This window comes from Crocodylus siamensis, chromosome 8 (assembly GCF_052110815.1).
Source record: "Crocodylus siamensis isolate JL-2025a chromosome 8, ASM5211081v1, whole genome shotgun sequence".
Lineage (NCBI taxonomy): Eukaryota > Metazoa > Chordata > Crocodylia > Crocodylidae > Crocodylus > Crocodylus siamensis.
Genome location: NC_143402.1, coordinates 74,668,464 through 74,688,319, shown reverse-complemented (window position 1 = coordinate 74,688,319; position 19,856 = coordinate 74,668,464). Strand labels below are relative to the sequence as shown.

The window sequence follows — 19,856 nt, the reverse complement described above, 5'->3', positions numbered from 1 at the left end:
CATGGGACATGACCTTAAAACTTATAGATAAAATTGATTCCCAGCTATATTACTGCTAACTAATAATCAAAATAAAACACAATGCTGTGTTTTATTCTTACATTATTACATTTTCTGTGAAAACCATTTCTTTGGACTGCACTGAATAGGAAATCTTACTACTGTCCCAAGAATTTAAGTACTGAACAAAATGGGTGCACCTACATGTGCCCCTACGGTGCCATTGTTACTGCACTGCTATTAAGGGTTTCCTTGAAGGGTTTTATCTTCTGTAGTGTAGCATTCTGTCTGGTACAGGTCAGTGGTGGTACAAGTCAGCCCCTACCAAAAATGTGAGAAGAAAGGTCTGGTAGAGTTGCTTGCAAGTAATAAAAGTTCAGTTTATTATTTGCATAATAAATTAACAGAGAGCTGCTTGGTAGAGGTGTGTGAAATGGGCTGTATTGGATTTGGATTCAGCCTGAATCAGGGACAGTGATTCGATTCATTAATTCGGATCTCTGTCCCTGATTCGATTCAGCTGAATCCGAATCTGAAGATTCGATACTGATTTGGAGAATCAGTGATTCGGCCATAGACGCAGCTTTAAATGTTTTTTCTACATGCCTCAAGGTAACAGGTGTGGCTTGTGAATGCTGCGAAGCTTGGGTGGATGGAGTGCCTCATAGGAGTGTTGGGGGGCCCCTGCATGCTCGGTGGTCCACTGCTGAGTGCATTGGGGGCCTGTCCACATCCCCTACCTCAGTGATCAGCTGCATGGAGACCCTGGGTGCCCCCCCCCCAACCTAGGAGGCATCAGTCACTAAGCCAGGAGGGTGTGGGGGAGGCCTCCCTGAGTGCACCGTGGCAGACCCAGAAGTGGCCTGGAAGTGCTTCTGGTCCACTTCCGGGCCTGCTGCCGAGCGTGCTGGGGACCCTCCTTCGCTCCTGTGGGACGCTTTATCTGCCCCATCATCGCAGCATTCGCAAGCCGCCAGGTACCTTGAGGTATGCAGAAAAAACATTTAAAGCTGTGTCTATCTGAATCACCGAATCTTTTCAAATCGATTTGGGGGTTCCAATTAGATTCACAGAGATTAAAGGGTCTCCTGATTCGATTTGGAGATTCGGCCACCAAATCAGGCTGAATCTTCACCAAATTGAATCGGGGACTGAAACTTCGCACAGCCCTACTGCTCGGTAGCTTTCATCCCTGGAAGGGAGTATCAAGTTTACTGTTGTTCTGATACAGTATGAATATTGTAATATGGAGCTAATTTCCTTTACCATTAAAGAATTCTACAAAAGACAAATGCTTTGTTCATTTTAGGTCTTAGGATATTCCTATTCTGCTAGCCAGCTTATTACAGGGATAGGTGCAGAACTTGTCACTGGCATCTGTAGTAACCAACCAGAAGGCTGAAACTTAGGATTGTTAAAGCCTTTGTAATGAGGTGGGCCTAAATATGTTCTTTATAGCAAAAGGTGGTTGGCACCATTTAGATTTTTAAGTTACTTGGAGGCTGTATCTTTTCAACAGACCAAGCTCATCGTTATATTAGTCAATAGATATGATTCTCAGTGGACTCAATTAGCCCAGTTTTTGTTTGGACCTGAGCATTTCAACTACTTTAATTAACCAGAGGCATATTCTAGCAGCAGCTGGAAGACCTGAATGTCCAAGTTTCAGTTTCAGCTGAGAAAGGTCACAGGCTTGAACGATTCTCATGCTCAAGGTCTAACACTGGCATAGGATAAGTTGGCTGTACAGTCGATATTAATGAACAGTGTAAGATGCTGTTAAAATGCCAGGAGCATCCAAAAAAAGCCCTTGACCTTTGGGAGGAGCAAAATACATGTTCATGTGAAACTGGCTTGATTAAAATGGAAGACAATAGTGTATAACATTTGGAGTACTAGATAAAGTGCAGAGAAACGTGCTATAAATTCACAAGAGTCTTGATAAAAGTATGAAAGTGACACAGTTGTTTGCGTAATTTCAGTATCATCTGAGAGAAAAAAATGTAAATGAAAAGTAAGTTTAAAATAATATGGAAAAATTGGTATAGCTTTGTCAGGCAACAAGTTATATGCCAGATAAATGCCACATATTTTGTTTAAGGGTTGTTGGTTATAGCTGTGTTGGTCTAAGGATGTAGGCAGACAAGGTTCTTTGGGTTGATTTGATATCTTTTATTAGACCAACCAAATAGTTGGAAAAATTGTTCTTTCCAAGCTTTTGGGCACAAACACCCTTCTTCAGGCATAAGGAGAATCTTTATGTATATTTTAACATATTTTGTTAAAATTCACTATAGCCAAAATAATAAGATATATTACTGTAGTAGTTTATTTGTTTCTGTTTATACATATATAGAATATACAATTTTATTTAGAATATACAACTTTATTTATAATGTTATATATAATAAATATAAGGAAATAAAATACATTTGTGTTACAGTATCTATGCCATTCTTACCCTTCCCCCCACCCATCTCCTTACATTGTTTGATTCATGATATGGGCCTTAGACTTACTTATTAGTAGACTTATCCTTCTGGCTTTCTTTTGAAGATGGGAGTAGGTGTTAAAGGTGTAAATTAGAATGTCTTTGCATTCATGATGTCTTACTTCAAAATCAAAGAGATAAACCAGATATATCCTGACTAATACATAACCAATATTAATTTCTGCTTTAACATTATAATAATTTCCTGGTGTGTCAAGCAGTTTTATTGATTGATTTTTTTTGTCTTTACATTTTTGGAACTCTTTCCTAGTTTTCATAGTTTTATCATCATAATTAGATTCACGTTGAAGCAATCTTTGCCAAGAATAGTACAGGAACTGTATGTTGCCAGTATTTTTTTCCTACCTTGAGCAAGAGTTGGTTATATGATCAGATATGATCTGCTTTAATTTTATTATCAGTGTTTTAAGACTGAACCTGCAGATTGTCTGTAAAAAAAAAAAACTGAATTGCCTAGGTATGAAACCAGGGGGGGTGGGGGGAGGGCGGGAATTGACCTTATTTGGCTCTGGGCCCGTCTGCCCTGCACCCACCAATGGGTGGGCAGGGACACCGTGGAGACTGGCCCAAGGCTCTGGCAGGCAGGGTGCACTTGGCTGGGCAGGTGGGACAGGGGGATGGAACTGCGGGTGAGTGGGCAATGGTGTCCAGGAATGGGATGGGCGGATGGGGCTAGGATTGCAGGCAGGTGATAATGTGGGGCCAGGGCCCAGGGCAGAGCCTTGATCCACTCACCTCCAAACATCCCTGCCTGTGGATTTGGCATCCATGATAATGACGTACTATGCTGTCACTGGCCTGCAATCTCTGCCCTGCCCACCAGTCCCACTCCCAGATGCCATTCCTGCCTGTGGTGCAGTTTCTTCATCCCATCCACCTGGATGATCCTGTCTCTGCAGGGGTCCTGAGCCAGTCTCCATGGAGACCCTGGCTGCCTGCCTGCTCTGTCTGGCGTCCCTGGCAGTGGGTGCAAGATGAATGGGCTGGGGTGTTGGGGCAGTGGGGCCAAGTACAGCAGTGGTGGTGACACTGGCAGTGGCAGACAGGAGAAATGATCACCGCAGGGGCTGCTGGACAGCTAGAGACCAGCTACACGCTGCCCCTGCCTTGCCCTGCCCTACCATGTGCTTGGGGGTGCAGGACCAGCCACATGTGTCATGTCCCCAGCTGCCCCCACACCTGTGCCAGGCAGGGCCGAGGGACCTGCCATTGGTTGGATACGATCCCTTGGTGGATCACCTGGAGTTCTCTGTCTAGGTTTGGGAACCATGCCTCAAGGAAGGTGTTAAATTTGAAAATATCCAGAGGAGAACAGCAGGAATTATTAAAGGTATAGAAAACATAACATGTTGGAAGAATTGGGGTTATTCAAAGGGGATATAATATCAGGCTTCAAATCCAAAAAGGGGTTGTAAGAAGGATGGTAATTATTGTTTTTCTGTTTCCATTGGGAGACCAGAACAAGAAGTAACAGTCTTAAAATGCAGCAAGAGAGATTTAGGTTAGATAGGAGAGAGAACTTTGGAATTTTGAAAGCTAGTTCTGGTGGAAGTGCTATTTGCCAACATTAGAACAGATTACCAAGGAGGGTATACAACAGTGATCATCAGCCAGGGTGCCTAGTACCCTTAGTTGCCTTACAGTTCTTTCAGGGGTGCTGCGGGATGCCATGCAATGCTAGCATTATTAGGTGTACAAACGTGATTCCTAAGATAAAGCCAGAGATTTCAAATCAAAATCCATACTGTTAAAACCATTCTGACCTGTTGTGAGTTTTTGGCAACAGAAGAATTGCTCTCGTATTCTGTAGTCAAAATAGGGGGTGGAAACTAAGAGCTGGCATTTCTGAGGGTACCTTGAGTCTAAAAAGGTTGAGAACCACCAGTGTGGAATCTCCATAACTGGAGTTTTATAAGCTTGGATCAGAGAAATATTTGTCTGGCTGTTTTAGACACGGCCCTGCTTTTGAATAAGAGGTTGGACTTTGGTTCCTTCCAGCCATATATATCCAGGCATACTCCAGTAGGAGCTTGGCATGTGGAATCTTATGTGGGTGCAGTTGTAATTCTAAGTTACTGCTAAGTAACCTAAGTTACTGCATTAATAGCATTGAAACGGAAGTTGCGTAGGCACAAAATGGAATATAGTGTGCGTGAAACGTATTCTTGCCCACTCTACTCCAACATTTATCGTAGAAAAAAGTTAAAGTATAAATTCCTTGATGCAGAGGTTGTCAAATCAGAACTAGAATAACAGTACAAACTCATGTCGTGTAAATTATTTTAATAGGCTATGTGTCCCTTATTACAATAATTCTCAACCAAGGTGCTATGGAGTGTGGCACAATATTTCTACTGTTAGATGAGCAAACACCTACACATAGTCCACAAAATGAACCCAGCTTTTCAAATCTGTAGGATCAAAAGCTTTCTGACCAATAGAATTACTCTATTATTTTTCTGTACTCAGAAATGAGTGAAAGAGAAAAGCTTGCATTTTCTGGGTAGTGGCTTGAGTCTAAAAATGTCTTCACAGGTTGGATTCACTCTAATTCTATCTTATGTTAACTAATTCATTTTGAAATTACATGTTTTGGTCATGTGATATTGAATAGTCTCCCTCAAGTTTTCTTGATAAATTACATGAAGTCAAATGACCCATTTCTCTATTCATCATATTCTGGAATCTCATGTGTAAAATTGGTTTCTAAGCTGATTCGATAATTGTAAGAGCACTGAGAAACAGCCTTTTAGAAGGGAACTTAGCCACTTCGTTAGCTAACAAGCTAAAGCTTCTCTTGCTATTAAGGTATTTAACAAGACAAAACTCTTTACTTTTTGAGGCTGTCAGATGTTATGGGGGTCCCTTTAGACAGCAGGGACAATTTACTTTTTAGAGGAAGAATAATTGTTGCTTTTCTATATAATTTAGAGTTGCTTAGGATGTTTTTTTAACCAGGGCCCTAAAACTTCAGGGCCATTCAGTTAGTGAATTTAGAATTTTAATTGTATATAAAATGAAGAGACATACATGCTCATATATGACTTGTAAAAGTTCAGTTTTACAAAAGACCCTGACAAGACACTTCTTGCACAATGTTTTAACAACATCTTACATACCAAGGAGAAACAGCTTGTTTTATGTTTTGTATCAAAAATGCCAAAATCAGTAGTAGGATACTAGTTTATTGTTCCTGAGTACTGTTTATTCAGCTGTGGTATTTGATGCTGAATAGAAAACATTTGCTTTTAAGAAAATGTCAGGATTTTCTCCTAAATTTATTTTTCATTAGTGTGTCAGTTCAGTTTTTGTCCATATGATACTACTTGGAGCAATAGGGAACATTCAGGGTTGCACTCCATTCGTGAAGTTTCTCTGGCTCCTCTTGGAATAGCATGATAATTTTAGTGGGTAAAAGGGAGGAAGATGGGCTTCTCGGTGGTGCATCTGGTTATCCGCAGCATGTAAAGTGTAGATTATCAATTTATTCAAAACTATTGTGGCTGAATTACTGAAAAAACCATCGCTGCAACTGAAATTGATTCTTAGCCTGTAGGAGCCATGAGAATTCTGCCCTGAGCCTTGCAGAAGTTCACTGAAGGTCCATACTTGCTCTAAAAGCAAATATATTTAAAATAGTCTTTAACAAATGCAAACTGGAAAATAATTGAGTCCTATCACAGGCAATGTACCTGTGACACCTTCAAAAGCTTTAATTGTAATATGTAATCCATACAAATGTCAGTCCCCAAATTCAATTACTTTACGAAATAGATGCACATTTCTTGAACAGGATGAGGATCTTGGAGATTAGCATACAAAGAACTGCTAGAAATGGCTGCTGAAATATGTGGTGTTTCCTTAACATGAGTTTATTGCCGCTTAGAGGCAGAGTTGGGACTTGGTGCAAATCGGTTCTTTTCTAGTGTCGCTGTGGTTAGAAGTTGTGCAACGTGGGTATAGGGATCCATGCACTATTTTGTTTATCACAGATGACAATTACCCTTAAAAACAATTTTCAAAGAAGGCAGTTTTTAAGTGAAGTATGTGAGGAGATTATCCATTTCCTGTGGCTGTTTCTGCAAACCTAATCAAGCTGCTCCTTTTGAAAGAGAGAAAAGTTTGAAGCTAAAAATGTAATTTGAAACCTAAAAAAGTCTCAGCTGTGAATAATCTGAATAGTAATTGCTAGTCAGTGATCTGTCAATAAGTTGAAACAAGATATCCAAATGATAATTGTAGGATTCATTGAGATTTAGACAGATTAGCAAACATGCTACCAAGTGGACAACGTTCTGTGAGCCAGAACCTCAGCTGGTGTAAAATCAGAGTAGCTCAATTGAAGTGAATGGAAGAATGCAAGTTTACACCGGTTTGAAGGTGTTGCCAAAAGGATCCAACTGTGCCATGGGAAAAAATGGGAAAAGTGGAAGCAATTACTGTGTAGAACGATGCCAAATGGAAAAAAACAGCTGGTGACAAACTTAAGGGTGATTTAGTGAGAGTTCTTTAAAGCCAAACAAACAGTTTAAATCTGCAAATAAGGGTAATAGGACATTATGATATGTCAGAGCAGTCAAGAAATGTAAACTGAAATAAAGTGAATGCTTGACTCAATTCTTGTGTTTTCCTTGAAGCATTAGAAAAAGGAAAGACAATCATTAAAAGCGCCTAAGAAAATAAATTGTCCTGAATATTTTGTTTCCACACAATTCAGGAAGACCATGAAATGCTAGCAAAAATCTTGGCAGATCTGGTTGTATACTATGGAAATAAGGAACATAAAAAAGTGCAGGAAATATATTTGTCTAAACAAATTACAGTAGCAATATGTAGTTAGCATCAGTATGTACTTATGGCAAAGGCAAACAAGGTTCTTTGGGTAAATCTGATCTCTGTTGTTAGACCAGCTCAGATAGTTGGAAAAATTCTTCTTTGCAAGCTTTCAGGTACAGATGCCCTTCATCAGCCTGAGGAAGCGTCTGCAGATGGTCTGTGCGCTTCTTGGATGGAAAAGAAAAGAAGCCAGAGGCCAGTATACATGTGAGAGAGCCAGTCAGTGAAAATGCAAATGGAGGCAGTACTTATGGCAAATCACCTTTAGGATATTTCAGTGTAGTCTAATTACTTATTGGAAGAAGCCCTCTGATAGGAAGATGTCTTAAGTTTAGACTTCCATTGTCTTAAATATCGAAGATCTTCCTTTGCTGAAATTTGATTAAAAGTGAGGAAGTAATGAAATCTTTATTAAATGAATGCAAAGAAACCCGTCTTTGTGGAATGTATTAGAACACTGCAGTGCTGGAAAACCCTAAGTAGAACTTGGATAGAAAAAGAGCATGAGGTAGTTTCTTTATCTTATGGATTTATATAAAATACTATTTATAATTAGGTATGGAAGTGAAAAAACTCCATCTCCGATCTCTCAGTTCCAATCCTCAAAGGAAACTTTACAAAGCACTTTTCACAGGTGAGCCTGCAAACTTCACTTCATCAACCTCCTGGATACAAAAAAATCATGGATTAAATTTAGACATTGGATTTATGACACATTAGTACTGGCCTGACATCTGACCTCCCCAGGTCCTCTAGTTATCTGCTGCATTCATCCCCCTTCTCACCTCCCCAGCCTGTCTCTCACCCCATGACTCCTCAGTTTACATCTTCACTGACTGCCTGTCTTGCACATGGACCAGCCCAGCCTCTGACTTCTTCACTTTTCATTCCATCCAGGAAGAGCACACACCAACTGCAGAGACTTCCTCAGCCTGATGAAGGGGTTTTAAACCTGAAAACTTGCTAAGAAAAATGTTTCCAACATTTAAGTTGGTTTAATAAAAGATTTCATAGATTTCATAGACTTTTGGGCTGGAAGGGACCTCTGAAAATTATCAAGTCCAGCCACCTGCCCGAGGGGCAGGAAGTCAGCTGGGGTCATAGGATCCCAGCAAGATAAGCATCCAAATTTCTCTTGAAGGCGTTCAAAGTAGGTGCTTGAACCACCTCCAGCGGCAGTCTATTCCCGACCTTGGGGGCTTGGACAGTGAAGAAATTCTCCCTTAAGTCCAGCCTGAAACGTCTTTGCAGGAGTTTATAACTATTCGACCTTGTCATCCCTTGGGGTGCTCTGGTGTACAGAAGTTCCCCCAGATACTGATGAACACGCCTGATAAACTTACAGGTGGCCATCAGATCACCCCTGAGCCTGCGCTTTTCCAGGCTAAAGAGCCCCATGGCTCTCAGCCTGTCATTGTAAGGTCTGTTTTCCTGACCTCTGATCATGCGTGTGGCTCTCCTCTGGACTTTCTCAAGCTTCTCCACATCCTTTTTGAATTGTGGAGCCCAAAACTGGATGCAGTACTCTAGCTGCGGCCTCACCAAGGCGGAGTACAAGGGGACAATGATGTCTTGGGATTTGCTTGAGAAGCATCTGTGGATGCAAGCCAGCGTTTTGCTTGCTTTACTAGCCTCAGCATGACATTGAAGTCTCACGTTCATCTTGTGGTCAATCATGATATTGGATTTATCCAAACAACCTTGTCTGCCTATGTCCTTAGACCAACCCAGCTACAACCTGCACCCCTGTAACTTAGTCATTGTAACTTAACAGTATCTATCTTATAAAATTAAATTCAAACAACTGTTTGTCAAAGTAAAATTTTCAAGGTAGTTCTCTGTCTCAGTGTGGAAGGCGTATGACCTCTGCTGTGTGACAGACTATAATCTCAATTTTGTGATTTAAGTTAAATAACTATGAGCTTTCCTTATCTCATAAGATCCTTTCAGATCACTTAATGTCTGGAGGAAAGTCATAGCAATCCTTGCTGTAACCATAAGTTAATTGCCTCTTCTCCTACCTCCTTGCTTCCTGTATGAGAATGATCTGTTGCAGAACAACTTTTCTATGTGTAATTATTCACTTGAGTTTTAAAATTATTTTAGTTGTATAGTAGCTTAGGTCAAACTGGTTCCATGAAATTAAATCTTTAGTTCATCTGTAGAATCAGATACTGATTATACACCCACATACATCACAGTGGCACGTTTGTTAGGAGGTAATGTCATTATGTACTTCATAAATTCTTATAGCTGCCTGCAAGACGGCCTCTTTAAAGTGCAATGTTGGACGGCTTTTCCAAGATGCTGCAAACCTCTGTGAACTGGAACTCAGGTGCTTTTGATTAGCTGCTTAACTATGGATTAAAAGGCCTAAATTTATGCAGAATCCTAAAGTTTTTTGGACTTTGTGCTAAATTATTTGGTGGAAGTGCCTACAAAATATAGGAGTTGCAGTACGGAAACACTTTTGTCACAAGCTTTCTATTTCTACCTAATGTTGGGTTAATGCTCTGTCCTTTGCATCTCCTTGTTATCTTTATTCTGTATTTCTGTGGTTTGGATATACTATGTCCACACTGGGCAAACAAATGGTATTTTAAAATGTATTAACTAACCGGGATTAATGTATTTTTAATTACTTAATGTAGACTGTTATATTTAACCCCGTAACTATGATTCATTTAATGCATTTTTAATACCATCTACTTTATCAGTGAGGGCAAATCCTGTTTAGTGCATAGGTGGTTCTGGTGGTGAGTGTGGGATTGATAATGGATGGTGATATTGGAATACCGTCTTTTACAGCTGCTTTGAGGGAGCCGAAGGAAAATGAAAAATGGGAATATGGTTGAGATGAGTGTGCTTATCAGATGCTTATAGTACTTACATGCTTCTTTTAATAGGTCTAGCTGTTGATCTGCAAAAGCTGTAATGATACCCAGCATATGTCCTCATTAGCTGAGCAGTGTTCTGCAGGGGAAAGGAGGTGAGGAGTAGGTTGGCAGGTGTGTGCAACTCCATGTGCAGCTCCCAAGGCTCCAGCCTGTTGCTGCTTGTCCCGTCTCCTCCTTTCCCAGGCAGACCGCACATGGGTGAGCTCAGCGATCACATGCAGGTCACATCCCAGCACAGTGGCACTCGCACTATGCAGAGGGGTGGCCATACCCCCATCACCGTAATCCTGGATTTACCGCAGTCATGTTAGTCTGAAAGCAGGGAGAGGGCAGGGCAGGGGGGCACCTTAGACAGTAAGGGGTTAGTCTCTTAATCCCTAAACTACCCTGTTCTATCTTCCTGCTAGACAGAGACAAGAAATCAGAGTGCTTGAGAGACAGAGCTATCTGCAGTACTGCACTAAAGGAAGCAAGGGAAGTAAAAGCCAAGATGCAAAGCAATGCTAGTATAATCACGTATTCAAAAATGAACAGAAATCCATTTTCCCTTTAATTAAACCACTTTGGAAATACCAACAACATCAAAAATAAAAGTTGGAGCTCTCTGAAGTCTATGAGCCTGTGTATGTTGCCAGTACTCAACTGGTGCTGAATTGGAGTAAGTGACAGTCTCAGTGGACATGTAGGTGTTTTGTCTGGAGCCTCCAGGGGCAGCAGGACAGAAAGGGAAATAGGCTTGATTGCATTAAATCTTAAGTGGATAAAAATCAAAATGTGTTAGTATTAGAGCTCCTGAATGGGTCGGGTGAGTCGAGAGGTGTAAGTAAATTTAGTAATATTGAAAGGGTAGAACTGTGGGCTGATTCCAGCACATCAAGTGAAGTAGGTATTAGCTTTCCTGATTATTGACAGTGTGTTGATAGTTATTTTCCTCGAGCGCCTTGCTGTTGCTTTGCCATTAACAGATACCATATTGAAAAAAAAGTTTCCTTCTGAATGGGTGTCAGTCACTCCTGGAAGGGTGGCTAGCCTAAAACTGACCTGCTTTTGAAAGTGGCCGTGCTGCATTTTGGCACAGCATGACCTTAAGTACTCCTGCACCCATGGATTATGTTTGGTTTTATTTTGTAGTTTTCCTGGTAGCAAATTCCTGATTCATTAATATGACTTGTCGGGAACATAAGCAGCATTTTTTTTTTTTGGAGTGCACAATAAGTCTAGAAATTTTAAAAAGAAAAAAAGAAAAGGTACAAGACCAAGATGCTGCTTTTGTCAGCTGAGACCTCAGTTTCACTACCGAAACAAGCTCTTTTCTACTTGTACTGGGAATAAAAATCAATAGCTGTATTCGTTGACATGAACACTACTCTGCAGTGCACAGTAGAATATATTTTTAGACTTGATTTTGACCCTCTGTAAAAAATATAGTTTAAGCCAAATATGAAAAAAAATCTGTGAAGGGACAGATGTCTATCATAAGTTGCAGCAAGGAAAGGTATTAGGAAAACATTTTCTCACTAGGAGGGTAGCGAAGCACTGGAACAGGTTCCCTGGAGAGGTGGTGGAGTCGCTCTGCTTGGGAAAGAATCAGCTGAAGAATGCACAAAGAAAGAAATCTGTTTGAGCACAACATGAAATACTGTCCTGCCCTTAGCAAACAATTTGTTTTGCACACACTTTTTGCATTGAATTTACATAATGTTTTCTTTGCTGTTATCAAATATTAGCTTTATAATCATGCTGTACAAACAACATGCATTCTTTTGAGTTGTGTTTCTTTTTTTCTCCTTGGAGGCTATTTTATTTGAGTAGTATTTTTAGGTCAGCGGAGTTCTGAATTATGGTTTGCAAATATGGAAACCTTTCCCAACATGCAAAGTCCAGGAGCAATGTCCAGATCTGATGCCAGGTCTTTTTGTGTTAAGAATATGAAAGTTCTTATCAATATGCTGTTTTCAGAGCATTTATGAAGTCTCTTATTTTTGTGTCCCCCGACTAATAGATATTTTTAAAATTTGAAACCTCCAAGTCTTTTATGTCAGCTTCTTCAGATCCTCCTTGCCTCTACTTTACTTGCTGGCTTGGCTGCTGTGGCTGGGTGAGGTTGTACTACTGTCACCCCCCAGCAAATAGCCCTAGCACATGTCTCTGTTGTTTGATTCCCAAAACATCAGGCATCATGTGGAAGCGATATTTGCCTACAGGATTCACAGTGACAGTAAAAACTGATCAGTTTTCATTTTGCTGTAATTTAAGCAACCTACGAGGACAAGCAGAAATGAGGAGAAAGGGCTCTCTGCAAATCTACATCTGAAGGTATCAGAGCCACAGAGTATATTTGCTGCTTATTTTTAAGATTAGGACCTCCAGTTCTCAGTGCACTGAGCTTGGGTTCACAACTGTTGCTGCAGCGACTGCCATGGGTCCCTCATTGGGTTGGATTTGTAGAACTGGAGCTTTTTGATAACATAAGGACTTGATATATGTATGGTATAATGAAAGATTTAGATTCTGTAGGATGCTGATGACCTCACTGATGAAGAACAATAAGATATTGATATAGGCGGTGGAAAGCCAGGGATTAGCCCCCCTCTACGCCCAACATGGCTGCACTGCTCCAGTACCACCACCATGCCGCAGCGGCATGCCCAGCACCTCGACCATGCACTGGCCCCACAATGGCCCTGCAGGAGGGAGAGGCAACCCTGTACCGCACCCCACCCTGCATTGCCCCCCGCACCTACAGCCCCCACCCCCATAATGTTTTTTCCTGCCACTGCTGGATATTGAGTTCATTGCTCTAGATCAGGGATGCTTAATTTCTGGGCTGCAGAGCCATTTCATCAGGGCTGTGGGGGTCCCCACAAGTCAGGAAATTTGGCAGCAGGGGAGGAGTGGCCCTTAATATGGCCATCATCCTCCCTGCCAAATTCCCAAGTCCTATGTCTGACCCCTTTCCACATCAGACTAGTCATGCTCCTTTCCCGCACTTCTGGAGCAGGGCTGGGCCTTGCCTCTGCCGCCCTCCCCCGCACTGGACTGGGTTAAGGCCAGGCTGTGCCCCCTTCTTCCTTAAGGCCCAGGTTGGGGCTGAGCCATGCCTCCTTCCCCCCAAATGGCTAGGTCAAGCTCCTTTTCCCAAGCAGGGCTGCGTTGAGGATTTGCCCCCTGAACCCCTTCGCGTGGCCAGGTGGAGCTCACTGTGCCCATCCTAGGGGCCGCATTGGGACCACTGGCTGGATCTGGCCCACGGGAAGACCAGACACTGTCCATCCAACTTTCTGGGCAAAAAGGCTGGGCACTACTTCTCTAGAGCATGTGTGTTTGACTTTTAGATGTAGATGTAGATATCGATGTTGTTGTTGCTGCTGTTTTTAGGCAAGTTGGGATTATTTGTAAGAAGTAAAAATTGGGAAATATTTTACATGATATACAAGCACACTGCCAATCTGATGCCCCAATCTAAAAACAGGTTTGCATATAATTAATTTTAGTAGCATTAACAGAGCCATTGAATTAAATGAGACTGCTCAGGTGCTTATGTTTATGAAGGTTTCGATTTTTTTTTTTAATGAAACTGAAGGTTTAAGTTCAGTTATAATCCCATGTTCAAAGGAAGGAGGACTAGATGTCAGTGGGTCTTTCCATCAAAAACTTTCAGCCCAATGAGGTGAATCATAAACCGCACTGCATTTTTTAAAAAATAGATTGATATATAGCATGAGTTGTATTATGGAATTTCATCACGTTTCCACTAAAATTAATGACCAGACTCCCATTTACTTAAGTGGACTGTCAGAAGTCAGCAACCCCTATATTTCATAGATTTTATAGACATTGGGGCTGGAAGGGACCTCGGAAGATCAAGTCCAGCCCCCCGCCCAAAGGGCAGGAAGTCAGCTGGGGACATAGGATCCCAGCAAGATAAGCATCCAATTTGCTCTTGAAGGTGTTCAATGTAGGTGCTTGAATCACCTCCCATGGCAGACTGTTCCAGACCTTGAGGGCTTGGACAGTAGAAATTCTTCCTTATGTCCAGTCTGAAACGGTCTCGCAGTAGCTTATGACTGTTCAACCTTGTCATCCCTTGGGGCGCTCTGATGAACAAACGTTCCCCCAGATCCTGTGGTCACCCCTGATAAACTTATAGGTGGCCATCAGATCCTGAGCCTGCGCTTTTCCAGGCTATAAAGCCCCATGGCTCTCAGCCTGTCGTCGTAAAGTCTGTTTTCCTGACCTCTGATCATGCGCGTGGCTCTTCCCTGGACTCTCTCAAGCTTCTCCACATCCTTCCTGAATTGTGGAGCCCAAAACTGGACGCAGTACTCCAGCTGCAGCCTCACCAAGGCCGAGTACAAGGGGAGAATGACGTCCTGGGATTTGCTCGAGAAGCATCTATGGATGCAAGCCAGCGTTTTGGTCGCTTTACTAACCGCAGCATCGCATTGCAGGCTCATGTTCATCTTGTGGTCAGTGATAACCCCCAAGTCTCTTTCTTCCGTAGTGCTAGCCAGGTGATTTAGAGTGTGAATTCACAAATAGAGCTGCTTCGTTTGATGGTTCAGGAACTTCACTTTCATGTTTTTCATTGAGAGATGAACAAGAAATGAAATCTGAGTATTGTGATTTTTCTCCCAGGTGGGTTGGCCCCAAAGTACAGCATAAATGAAGATCATCTGCAGCCATTCAGAAGCTGTTTGAGCTCCCCCAAAGTGACAGAAGTTTTTAGATGAGTGGCTCTTTGTAGCAGTTGTTCTATAGTGTAGCAGCTGAATATGCAGACACCTTCCTTCATTTTCATTTTCTCCAGTGTTTGAGGGAGAAGCCCCGCACTTCGGGAAATGTTCACAATTCCTTTGGGGGTTGGAGATTAAAAGTTCACTTGAGCTGTTGGGTAGTTGTTTGGTAGAAGAGAGCTGGCTGTTGGTTTGTTCACAGCATAAACCTCCATTTCTAATGAGTAAATTAATGCTTCCTTTCTGCATCCTCATGATAGTGGTATCAAGTTATAGTTAAATATTTGATGCCAAATATTGTATAATATTTTATGGTTACTTTCTCTTCATTGGAAACACTTGTAGCTGTGTGCTTATATATATATATATATGAGAATGTTATGATGATAAAACATGATTGTAATAAATGGACTTAAAATAATATTTTGCTGCTATACGTACATACAGTGGAGCACATTTTGACCATTCTTTCAGCTGTACAGGAACACAGTAAACATTATTGATTTGATATTATATCATTTTGTAAGTGGTTGTTTTCACATTTAGGCAAGGCAGTGAAAGTTGATGAGATTGAATTTTGCTTAAATTGATGAAATTTGGTAGGCGGTAAAACATTTTATTGCTTTTACATGTAGTTTGTAATGGACTTTATTTAAGACTTGGATAAGAGTAGCTTAGAAGTTCTAGGAAAAAAGGGGAGGGAAGTTGAAGCGTTGTTGTATCTGTGATGGTTAAGGAAATGTTTAAGAAGCAGGATCTTGCAGGTGATATTGGACCAACTATTTTGGGTACAAATGCCCTTCTTAATCTGAATGAGCTTCCTTTTAAGAAGCTTCTGTCTACGACCTAAAGAAAGGCACTTGCGCCTGAAAGCTCATCTGATATCTCTCCCAACTATACATTTGGTCCAAGTAAGATTTTACCTCCCAAAACTCCATGTTTTGCATATTGAAAATGTAAGCTAGAGATTCCTGCGCTATACTCTGTGTCAAAATTACTTCTCTAAATGTTACTAATCGGCTGTATGCATGTTGACACCTTTTGAATGTACAAAAAAACCAATTTGCTGTTCATTCATGTGTGTCTAATAACATAAAACCTGTGATAAATCAGTTGTTGTGAAACTTGTTCTGATGACAAGTTGCATACTGAAAATCTTAAAGCTTGAGGTATGTTATATCATTGTGAATACCAATGAGAAATGATATCACATCCATTATTGTCACTGCAGGCTATGGTTTATCCATCTTCTAACCTAGGGAATGACTCAGAAAAATACTTAACTGCTCCTAATCTGATATATCTTTGTTTATTATGAGAGGTCTGCCTAATTCGAGGAGGCAGTTGGCCAGTTTTGTGCAGCGATCACAAGGCTGGCCCACATTTTCCCAGGCTGATTGCGGCAGACCTGCGCATGCCTCTGGCTGAGGGTCCTCAGTAGCACTGTGCCTTGCTGCTGATTGGCTGCGAGGGCTGTCCATAGTCCAGCCCCACCCCTTGTTGCTGATTGGTGAGGAGAGGCTGGGCCACATGACAGGCAGTCCTCTCAGCCAGTCAGCAGTGATGGGTGGGAGTGGCAGTGATCTTGGGCTCTGCTTCATCATGTTGGCAGCCCCGCTTCCCAGGCAGGCTGTGGGGCTGTGAGGATTGGCGGCTTCCCCTGGAGAGCTAGCACTTATTTTCAGTAAGTTGTTTTTCATGGATTTTACAGCTGTTCCACAAAATCCACAAAACTATGGTTTTGGTAGATCCCTATTTATTGTACAGTATTTATAACATCTTACATGTCTAACACTTATGGATTTTTTGGATATTGATACAATCTCTTGACTTTCTTCCTCTGTAAGTGACTGAACAACTCTTACTCAACATACAAAGCGTCTTATCTTGGAATTAATTGATGAACTTCATTATCCCCTTCAACTAGTGCAAATGTGTCAAGTGGAAGAGTCCATTCCTACTCTTCCCTTGAACCATTCCTGTCACTTTTAAGAGGCACCAAATTGACTGATTTTTCCAAAAACACCCAAACCAACAACAATCCCACCCCTCAAGGATTTTGTAACAGGAAAATAAAGTAGCTTTTCACCTTATGCTGCTTTAAATGTGTATATTTTAAAACACATGCAGAATACTTTTTGTATGCCTTGTAAACTTCTTGGCAATGATGGCTTCTACCATTTTTCGACTAAATCCCCTTTCAGTTTGGGGCCAATAGGGGTGCCATTTTCCACAATAGCCATGCCCACAAGCATTGTACACACCAGATGGATGAAAAAAGAAATAATGAAAAAGTAAACATTTACACCTTTGAAAAGCTTTTATTTTTGAAATTGACTATAATCTGGAATTTTCAGTCTGACCTGGATTTTAGTACCGTAGAACTGAATAGTGAGGGTTTACATACTTTTTTTCTGCAAGTTGCACAGTCTGAAATATTCTAGCAGGAAGTCTTTCAGTCTTTCTCCTTTCTCAGTTAAGTGAGGCTAAAATCAAATTGTAGATAGAATATCCTGGTAGGTGTAAAATAATTGGCCTTATTTCTGTCACTTCCTAATTTCTGAGTCCTTGACTTTGCAGCCTTAAAATATACTTGAATGTGCTTTTTGTAGGTAATAATAGAGTTCTTTAACAACTTCATATACCATGTCTAATCTTTCATACTGATTATCAGCACTTCAACTATGAATTTGATTTTTTTAAATGTTCTGATCTTTCCAATATTTAAAAGTTTTTTTAAAAACTTTGAGAGCCTAAACATGTTATTGTTTAGGTAGGAAGTTTGTTTCTCATTGAAGTTGAAGATATTGGTCTATATCCCTTTCTTAAATGCCTGCTAATTCCTTGGGATAAGCCTTTTTTTTAAATAGAGCAAAAAGAGAGGGGCCTGAAAATGTAAAATGTGTAGGTGGAAATGTCAGAAACAAGGGACTCTGGATTAAAAGTGATGTTTGTATATGTGTGATGTTTATATATGCATGTGCCTTGCTAGCAATGATATGAAATTATTTGGCTACTCTTGGGATATTGAAAAGCCTCTGAAAATCATTGGTTTCTCTGTTAAAAAAAAGTATTTATAGACGTATTTCAGTTTTCCATAGGGGAGTTGTTCTGTTACAGAATCGTATCTTGCCAGAATATCATGCAGTGTAGGCCCACTAGGCCTCCCAATATTGCCATGTTTGACATGAAGCACTTTACAATAGGTCTGTTTTCAAATCTTCTGTTTTTTTTACTGTATACCTTACAAACTTAAAACAAAATCCAGTGATTTGATCAGGACACAGTGTACTGCAGCTTGTTTGTAACTAATCTTTTTTTTCCTTTCACTCTGTTGACTGGTAGATGAAAGTTAAACTCCTGTCATGTAAATGTCCATTTCAGTGGACCTAGATTTACTTCACCAGTAAATATTGACTAATCCCATGCTACTCTATCTGTTCTTTCTCTTTTCTCACCAGTTTGCTGTTTTGTGGTTCACAAGAGGTGCCATGAATTTGTTACCTTTTCTTGTCCTGGGGCAGACAAAGGGCCTGATACTGATGTAAGTACATTTATGTTCTGTATTTTATATGGTATGTTACCTGAATATATATTTTACTCTGGTCCTTCGAACAGTAAAGACCTTAGTCCAAAGATCACCAAAGTTGCTGTCTTCATGATGGAGTTTTGTTAATAGGCATTGTATGTTCAAGTAAATAGGAAAATATCTAGGTTTGAAAAGTCTGTTTAAGTAACCTGAGTGTTCCTCAGAATAAAACAAATCCATGATCTTCATGCAAACAAGTCATTGTTTATAGCTTCATGGCTTTGTTTTCACTGCAGGATTGTTTGGACTTAAGTGCTGACCATAACCCAAGTCCTGTCCACACACACAGACGATCAGCTTGAGTTACATGTTAGATTTAACTTGAGGACAGTGTTCTGCTGTGGCATATGGGTAGAAGTTCAAGTGCTTGATGCTTGAGGAGGGCTCCCAAGGTTGTCCTTCTGTGCAGCTCAAATGGTGTTTTGCAGAATGGCCACTGTCACTAGATCTAGCCCGACTTGGGAAGAGTTCTCTCATGTGTTGGGAAATTTATTGAATGCTGAAAGCAAGACTAACACTTTTTTGCAGGTTCAGTAGCGTGGACTTGTAAGGATAAGCTGTAAGGACACTGACTTGAAGAAAGTGTTTGGGATTTTTCTTATTTTCTCACGTGTGTGTGTGCGTGCGCGCTCCCATGTGTAAAATTGACGTCTAGTATAATTTGGCATTCCAAAATAAAAGGAGAGGAAATGACAAAGTATAAGAAGACAAATTATTGAGGAATGCAATCAACAGAATATTAATAAAAAATTAATTGGACTCTTTGAGTTAAATATCAAAAGCCTGCACAGTTTGTTAATCAGCAGAAATGAAAGGTGAAATTACAATTAAACATATTAATGAGTTTACATCTGGCCTCTTAATTCCAAAATACCTTCTCATCACTCTCAAATGTATAAACCTATATTTATATTTTTGCTTCTGTGGGATAGTGGAAATTTCGGGATTCCTTGGGACTTTCTTTGAAAGTCTTGTGTTAGACAACTGAAAAGTCTGTCTTCAATATGATATCATGCAAGAAATTGGATTTAAAACAGTTGCCATTTTTAGGACCCAAGTTACTTAGTTTTTCTAGAAGTAGAAAAATAAAAAGCCACCTCTGCTATGGTATGTTTATATGAAAGATTTAGATGGCAGAGAAGATAATGGTAAAGATGAATTTTACTCCATGCTTTAGCAGTTCATAGTGATTAAAAGTGTCACAGTAAATGATTAGAGTAATATTTGACTTGTGAATGGTGCCAGCTGATTGCTAAATATTGCAAGAGAGGTTGTTAACTGGATAG

General features: G+C 40.6%; 1 protein-coding gene across 2 annotated transcripts in view; it reads left to right on the top strand.

Moving 5' to 3' along the window:
- PRKCA (protein kinase C alpha) overlaps positions 1–19,856 on the top strand; it is a 302,378-nt gene that overhangs the window by 92,549 nt on the left and 189,973 nt on the right. For both annotated transcript variants that reach the window (XM_090061658.1, XM_090061659.1), the window contains exon 3: positions 18,443–18,525. In XM_090061658.1, the coding sequence (XP_089917784.1) occupies positions 18,443–18,525 (83 nt within the window). The remainder of the gene's footprint in view (positions 1–18,442; positions 18,526–19,856) is intronic.